Raw genomic sequence first — 7777 nt, forward strand, 5'->3', positions numbered from 1 at the left:
TTTATTTTTTTAACAAAAGTCACCAGAAATAAACAACTCTTCCACCAGATGTATGAGTTTTTATTTTAACAATTAACATTTTCTAAGAATAATTAGGAAACGAAACGTATTCCATGACAACGCAAACGTTTCCGGGAGATCTAAACTGGGACGCGGCTAAGAACCAATAATACGCCCATTATGAGCAACACGACGACGAGTACATTGTGCGCGAGAATGAGACAAGATCAGTTGCCGTATATATATACGAACGGTTAGCACACCTGTTATCTGAAGAAAGAATGGGGCCTTATCAGTTAGTTGATTCACGAGCTGCGCCTCCGGAAGATAAGGACGCGCCCAGTTTTCGATCGGCCTCTCAGTAACTGATTGTCAGTAGATTTTTCAACTTTTACCAAAAACGAGTGTGAAAATGCGCTCCAGAAGTGTTCTGTGCTTTTTGGCCATTGGATTCCGTAAGTGTTTACCTGTTTGTGAGCGATCATACATATTATTGCCTACAGACGAATGTTTGACCAGTTGTGTCAACTTGTGTAAGCAAAAAAAAAAAACGTGTTCATGTTTGTAGTGGTCATGGGAATCTTGATGAGCGAAGTCGAAGCGAGGAGAAAAATTTTGCGAGGGCGAAAAACTATAACCAGAAGATATTACAGTGAGTTTTTACGCCAACATGGATTTTTCTTCACGTGTTTCAAAGTCACTTAAGATTTGTCGTTTTAGCTGGATCTTTTCTTCCGGCGTGGGCTATTTCCGTCATCACTGGAATCCTAATGCTACTTGCCGGTGGTGGACTGTATTTCATTCTTAAAAAATGGCTTCTCGATTCGATAGAAGTCAACGACAGACCGTCATACCAACCAGCCATGCAGGATGACATGTGAAACTTTATTTTTTTGTACAAACGTAAAAATTACGAGTATTTTCTAGGTATTTGTAAATTATGTATTTTGTAAGCTTTTTCATACAGTTATGTTCAAATACAAATAAAACTTTTTATCATCTGTGTACAATTGCAGTCACCGTGTTTATAATTTCATTTGTTACAGAACACTTACATAAATTATAGTAAATTGAGAGTGATGCTACTTAAAATTCTCGACGATGATATTTGTCCGGATCGAAATATGACGTGACAACGACGCGATTGTTGAACTTGCGTCCCGTCAGAGTTTGCTGTGCCTTTTGACAATCTAGCACACTGTTGAATTCAACAAATACCTGCAACAAAGACAACGTCTCATTATTACCACGAAACCACCATCTCGAAACAATTTTTACTTCATCAAAGCCACTGACCTTCCCACACCCGGGAACATCGACGCCCTCGATGGGTCTCGGGATCTCCACGGACCGTACGACACCGTACTTGTTGCACTCCTCCTTGATATCCTCAAGAATGTCCTCGTACTCTTCCTCCTCCATCAATTCCTCTGGTGTTACCATATTCAACAAGCACAGCACCTAGGGAAACGAAATGCAGGATGTCAGGCACACTTTGTTTGACAAACAACATGGGGAAAAACAAAGCAGTGAAAAGAAGCCAAAGTATCAACTGACCTCGGTAGCTGGTCCGCTCGTTCCGACCATGGACAGGCCGGGCACCTGAATCTGCACTGGCGCCTGGGCGCCAATCATTGGGTTCTTGGCACCGACACTGGCCCTCTGCACTATGAGCTTCTTATCCCCAAGCTGCATTCCATTGAGGCCAGCTATGGCCTGGTCTGTCATCGACACGTCAACATACTCGCAGAAGGCGTAGCCCTTGGACAAGCCTGTCGCTGAATCCTTGACCAGATTGAACGCCCGCAACTGACCAAAGCTCATTAGCAGCTCCTTCACCTGCTTGTACGTGAAAGGGATATCGTACATTATTACGGGGGAACCATACAATACATTTGGTGGAGTCGAGATGAAGCGTATGTTGTGTGTATATACACGTAGTACACCGAGATAAGAGCTTGACCATACAAGATTGCCAAGGATGTACGAATTACTTTGCAAGAAGCTCTTCTTTGCTCATTGCTATAGGTACATGGAACTGATGGAACGTTTTTGGAATGACTGTTTAGTTATTTTGGAGTGTTTTTTAAGATACTTCATGTTTGACATGTGATTGTGTTCAGATAATAAAGATTTTTTTTTTTTTTATATACAAATACGTTAACTCAAGCTACAAAGATTAAATATCTACATTACAAGAAATTAGTGGTAATGAGTGTTAGCAAAGCAGTCCTAGGTAGCAAAAATTGCAGTCAAGCTCTACTGATTTTAATAATGAAACCTTACTTGTGCAATTTTTGTTTGATGAGATTGTGCAAGCAATGATTATGTGTATTACATGGAAAAGAAAATGTCATATTTTCCATGAAATATTAATTTTTCGCATATCCTTGACAACATGAATTTTACTGAGTCAATAAATGTGTATTTGTGCGCATGAAGCGTTAGATCTGTGTGTTAGAGAAGGAAAATGCTGATGAAATAATAATGAAATCATCAAATCTTTTTGTAACTACAACAAAGAGAAAGAAATTGTAACATGTTGAGTTTAGATACATGAACTGAATTGAAAACATTTATTAACAATGTAATCAAATTCTTTTCTCAGTGCAGCCTCATTTCATTTACAAACATTTTGAACTTGACAATCAAAATATTGTGCAATGAACGTTTTACTAAAGCACTTGTATTTTCGAAAAATAATTTATCATTCTTTCGTTGTTTACTGTAACTATCATTGGACTTTTTTTTTATTTAATCGTTTATAAACAGCGTTTGATTATTTTTCTCCCTAAAAACTCAATAACTTCAGACTTTTTGTTCTTGACTAGGGTATGTACTTTCAAACCCAACCAAATATGTCCTAGACCCTAAAAGTTATCTAAGTATAGTTGAGTATTAGCAAGTTGCATTGAACAGTGGCACAAAGAAAACATGGCTTGTCTTTTAAGAAAAAAGGAAACAAAAATACCTTTTTACTAGCAACTTGCCCTTGTCCCGAGATTGAACAATCATGATACATAAGTGTTTTTTTTGCTTGCACTCAAAAACGAAAGAGTTGCAAGCTTTAAGTGTCCCTATACCTTTGCTTTCACTTGTTTTTTTTTTTTTATAACTTCTTCATTTTATTTAACTTTTGTTCCCCAGAAAAACGATGAGATTGAATGATAAAGTACTTGCCTCGAGGGACTGCGCAAGCCTTTCCAAAGGCAGTGTGCTTTATTGTCATGTTCAGTAGTAGTAGTAGTGGTAGAAGTGGTAAGCAATTGCTTTTGATCGGAGCGAGCCTAAGCTAAGAAAATGAGGAGAAAGGGAAATCTCTGTAACATCACATGACAATGTTTCTTTTCTTCTTTTACTTTACAGTTTGCCCGAGACTTTTTTACAATTATGATTTACTGAACACTTTTTTTGTTTTAAAAATCTTCATCTCTTTGAAACACTTTATTTCTGTAAATTTACTGAAAAACGAATCTTTCCGCCTTAAACTTTTTCTCATTCGCGTAACCCTGTAAATCATTAAAATTGAGGAAAAAAAATAAGGAAGGCATTCTTGAAGATGAAGCCTGAAAAAGGTAAATGCCTGAAAAGAAAAGAGCTGCAAAAAAGGAAAAAAAATACTTTTCTTTTTGTCTCTCATTCTCGGCGTTACCTAGAAAATTCTTTTCGTTTCTTTCTCCCATTTTTTTTTTAAACTGCAAATTATCTGAATGACCTGAAAGAAACTGTCGATTCACACACTTCTCGCAGTTTTACCTAAATGCTGAATAAAAAAAAAAAAAAAAACAGAAGGGAGCGTCGTATGCCTTATAACTGGTTATCCAGCAGCAGGTACGATCACACTGTTTCATTTAACTTTGTGTTTTTGTGAGACTGAAGTTGAGATGAGAAATTCTCACGATCATGGAGAGCAATTCTTAAGTTTTTCCTGTAAAACAAACCATCCCACCCTACCCCCCAATCTGTGTACCTCGTTCGTTTCCTTTTTTTGCCTAAAAAACCTGTGAATGATGGAGAGGTCCAAGGTAATTTGAAGTTCATGCATAAATATCTAAATATGCCCAAACGGCTCTATGGGTATCCTAAATACCATCACATGATTATCGTTTAATTGTCGACACTTTTAAATCGATCACTATAAATGTCGTTTAACTTATTTTGTGCTACTTTGAAATAAAATTGAAAATAATCAAGATTTTTATAACAGTCTTAATTATTCTCATAATATTAAAATATGCAACAAAATGAGTCGCTACACTGACTTGTGTATAACAAAAATATAAAATAATGCACAGAAAAATAGATTCATTTATCGTGCTGTAATGTACGATAGTATAACAGTGCTCTGTTAATGAATTATTATACCACTTATGACTTTGGACTGAAATTTCGAATCTTTCAAATTTTTTCTGGAATATTATAAGCTTAAAGAAATGATTTGTTTAAATTACTGTTCAGAGTAAGAATTTTAATAAATTTCTAAACTACCTCGGTCTCTCAAATCTATTGTAAACGCGATACTTTTGACACTTCAGTACACCATCGAATCCAAAAAATCCACGGCGTGTCTAAAAAAAGGCTGTAAAAAAATGACTTCTTCGTTGCCAATGACGCGCGTAGTACCTGCAAAGTGCAACGTTTCTAAACTGATTTCATGGTGTCCAAATATTAAATTTTCGTTTTAGTAATAAATACAACATAGCCTTTTTTTTAATTTAACAAAAAATGCTACACAATGATAAATTTTAGTAGATATTCGTATTATGTAATTTTCGAGCTAGTTTTTATGAACAATAAACAAACATAATGGATTTACTATTATCCAATTGCAAGTAACAAATAATCCATTGTCATTTAATCTTTACATATCTGATTAACTAGGAAAAAACTAGTTTGGATATATATTTTCAAGTTTGACATATTAATGTTTATCAAATAATGAATAACATAAAGCATACCAGAAACTTGTTAAACAAATGTCAATAATAAGGCGAAAAAATTACTTTCAAATGTAGAATCATCATAGACTTTGTGAAATCAACTTAAACAAATGTGTACCTTTTATATTCGACGCCTCGGACGAAAACTAGCCCAGTTCAGATTTTTCAATGTTTTTTTAAATGGAAAAATCTGAACTGGGCTGGTTTTCGCCCGAGGCATTGTATAGAATACGTTTGAATTTAACCTTAAAATAAAGTTTAGTCTGCAGAACACCATGAATTTTCGCACCTATATACTGACTACCCGAATCTGCAAACGCGTGATGCTCTAGACAAAAAAAGAGTCAACCTGCCAGATGATTTATGCAAATACCGATGTCGTGTCCCTAAACTAAGCTAAACAATGCCCTGACCAACGCTAGAACCTGTATGGAAATACATACGTACCTCGATGAAACACTGAGCTTTAGCATCACTTGATTGATCAGTAACCATCGAGCTAAATAAGCTGAATGTACTCAAAGAAATGAATTTTGGATGGAAATGGATTTAACGTCAAGTACAAAAAATTGACAGGACCACAAGTGAGAAAAAAAAAAAAAATATCGTGTTGATTTGATGGTTATTGCACTAACGCATTTGGATATTGTATGAACATTTTTCTTTTGAACTCATAGTATTGTCATGCTTGTACTGTATGAAAAAAGGCGGCAGATCAAGCAAAACAAACAGAAATACAGAAGAAAACTGATCACAGCTATGCGTTAGATTGGGACTTTCATGAAGGTGGTAAATACATACCTGATCTTCGTTCAAATAATTTGGTAAGCCACCTATGAAGATTTTATGTGGAGAATCTGGGAAGGAAGAAAAAAAGAACCCAAATTGTTAGTAAACAAATACTATACATAATTGTCAATAACTGAAATATATAATTTATACCTGGGACATTCATGCTTGGATTGTCTGTCATTCCAGGCATTGGCTGATAATCGTGAGGTCTTCTGATTTTCAAGCTTTGCCCTTTAAAATTAATGCCATCAAATGCCATTGCTTGTGTTGTTTCATCTATTGATCGAAACTACAAAAGAAGTAAACTGACGATTAATCTGCTGGTTGATTATCAAGAGAAAGACAAATGAAACTTACCTCTAAAAAGGCAAAGTTTTTGTCAAGATTAATTTGACATGCAAGCACTGGATTTCCAGCTGCTTGAGCTAAGCCGGAGAGATGCATTTGTTGATTGAAAAATTCCATCATTTCTTCTTCTGTGACTCCAAAAGGAATGTTTCCGACGTATAACCTTCTTGCTTGCCTCGTAATTGTGCTACCTACAACTGGTACGGCAGCTTGAGGTGTGTCGGCAACAATGTTGGCTGGAATTTGACCAGCCGCCTGCATAGCCTTGTACTGGAATAAATTGTAAGCAAGGGTTACTTGAGCTTCTACATGGAAGATTACTTTCAAAAGGTACTCTCTTGTATACCTGCAGAGGCGTAATGTGTTCAAATCCTGGTGGTGGGACATCCCAGTAAAGCGAAGGCTTTCGTCTTCTGGAGTGACGACTTCTTTTGGGTGACCTACTCTTACCATCTCTGGGTCTCTTGTCTCTGCTTCTTGATCTTGAACGTTTTCTGCGTTCCTTGCTCCTTGATCTGTGTCTTCTGTCCCTTTCTCTATCACGGTCGCCCCTATCCCTGTCTCTATCTCCTCTGTCTCTGTCTCCTCTGTCCCTGTCTCCTCTTTCCCTGTCTCTATCCTTATCCCGATCTCTGTCTCTGTCACGATCTAAAAAATGAATTATAAAGTAAAATTAAGCTGAACAAATTATCTGTTATTATAATATTGATTTAATTTTAATTGACAAGAATAATGCTGCGTGTTTAAAGATTAATTATTACCTGTGGTTTTAAAGTATTTTTAGCTTACAATAAGTGTCCCTCATAAAAAAATAATGTATATCTTAAGGTTATCAGGAGTGTACCTGTAAGATTGTTTATAAATAATTACTTGCATTTTTAACATGATATCGATCCAAGCAATGACTATTTTTTTCAGTGAAGTATCAAATAAATGAATCACTGTGCTTTTAGCATCCTTTGTTTGAGAACTCCAATCGTTAGGAATGCTTGTTTCATCAGAAATGTTTACTTATATTTCCGGCTAACCGTTCGCATACAAGCAATAGAGGACAGGTGATGTCAATAAATTTTCAATCAATGGGTAGAGTCGAAAGAGTTTTAATTCAAGTGAGTAGCAACTTATCGAAATTCATTTTCTTAAACATGTAAACTATATAGGTACTTTAAACAGGATGGAGAGCGTCTGCACTCGATGACCCGCTCGAGTTGTAGGTTAGAAGACCACGGATTAATTGTTGACAGAAATATTTATGACACAATCAAGTGATTCTGGATCGAAAATGTAGCATGAGTATACCGCGGCTGAATATTTGTTACGTACAAGCTAATCGGCATGATTTGCTATCGACACTGTAGCACCAAGCAAATTAGCAAATCAGTCAAGTACAAAAAAACCCCAGGGACGCGCACGGCCATTGTAAGACCTCTTTTCGTTAAATCACAGGAGAAGCTCTCGTAACTTGTAAGACATGCACAATTGCTTCCAAGCAGACTCACCTCCGTTAAAGTCTTCGCCCATTTTCTTGTCCTGCAGATGATCTCGTCAATATGCAACCAACGTGATGTATAATACTCAACCGAATAACTCGTCTACTCGTCCGCCAGAAATTTTCGGCAGTCCACTCGTCCACTCGTCCACTGATGCTTCTGCCACACAATTGTGCCAGCTTGCCACAGTCACACACCACACCACTC

General features: G+C 36.6%; 2 protein-coding genes across 6 annotated transcripts; one reads left to right on the forward strand and one right to left on the reverse strand.

Moving 5' to 3' along the window:
- Positions 1 to 318: 318 nt before the first annotated feature.
- On the forward strand, positions 319 to 1009 carry hoka (membrane protein hoka). Its single transcript, XM_014359170.2, has 3 exons — positions 319 to 455; positions 569 to 652; positions 721 to 1009. The coding sequence occupies exons 1-3, from the start codon at positions 413 to 415 to the stop codon at positions 879 to 881; spliced, it is 288 nt and encodes a 95-aa protein (XP_014214656.2). The 5' UTR covers positions 319 to 412; the 3' UTR covers positions 882 to 1009.
- U2af50 (U2 small nuclear riboprotein auxiliary factor 50) lies at positions 930 to 7777 on the reverse strand. 5 transcript variants are annotated; one of them, XM_089589945.1, is made up of 8 exons: positions 7580 to 7777; positions 6427 to 6656; positions 6090 to 6350; positions 5883 to 6021; positions 5742 to 5797; positions 1558 to 1842; positions 1297 to 1461; positions 930 to 1218 (listed from the first exon to the last, which is right to left on the reverse strand). In XM_089589945.1, the coding sequence occupies exons 1-8, from the start codon at positions 7599 to 7601 to the stop codon at positions 1087 to 1089; spliced, it is 1290 nt and encodes a 429-aa protein (XP_089446071.1). In that variant the 5' UTR covers positions 7602 to 7777; the 3' UTR covers positions 930 to 1086. The 5 variants fall into 5 exon arrangements, with proteins under 5 accessions (XP_089446071.1, XP_089446069.1, XP_089446068.1 ...); XM_089589943.1 differs by having other exon boundaries at positions 6427 to 6662; XM_089589942.1 differs by having other exon boundaries at positions 1558 to 1839; positions 6427 to 6716.

The sequence above is a fragment of the Copidosoma floridanum genome, unplaced genomic scaffold, assembly GCF_036245765.1.
Source record: "Copidosoma floridanum isolate Cflo_tuat_1 unplaced genomic scaffold, Cflo_Japanese_pri ptg000011l, whole genome shotgun sequence".
NCBI classification, from domain to species: domain Eukaryota; kingdom Metazoa; phylum Arthropoda; class Insecta; order Hymenoptera; family Encyrtidae; genus Copidosoma; species Copidosoma floridanum.

What these genes read in the sequence shown, in the direction of transcription:
- U2af50 (XM_014359169.2), bottom strand. Translation starts at nt 7,601, where the DNA reads ATGGGCGAAGACTTTAACGGAG. An exon ending in AAAACTTTGCCTTTTTAGAG is followed by an intron (nt 6,022 to 6,089) that starts GTAAGTTTCATT and finishes CTTCTTTTGTAG; the next exon opens with TTTCGATCAATAGATGAAAC. An exon ending in ATGTTCCCGGGTGTGGGAAG is followed by an intron (nt 1,219 to 1,296) that starts GTCAGTGGCTTT and finishes TCTTTGTTGCAG; the next exon opens with GTATTTGTTGAATTCAACAG.
- hoka (XM_014359170.2), top strand. Translation starts at nt 413, where the DNA reads ATGCGCTCCAGAAGTGTTCTGTGCTTTTTGGCCATTGGATTCC. An exon ending in CTTTTTGGCCATTGGATTCC is followed by an intron (nt 456 to 568) that starts GTAAGTGTTTAC and finishes TCATGTTTGTAG; the next exon opens with TGGTCATGGGAATCTTGATG. An exon ending in TATAACCAGAAGATATTACA is followed by an intron (nt 653 to 720) that starts GTGAGTTTTTAC and finishes TTGTCGTTTTAG; the next exon opens with CTGGATCTTTTCTTCCGGCG.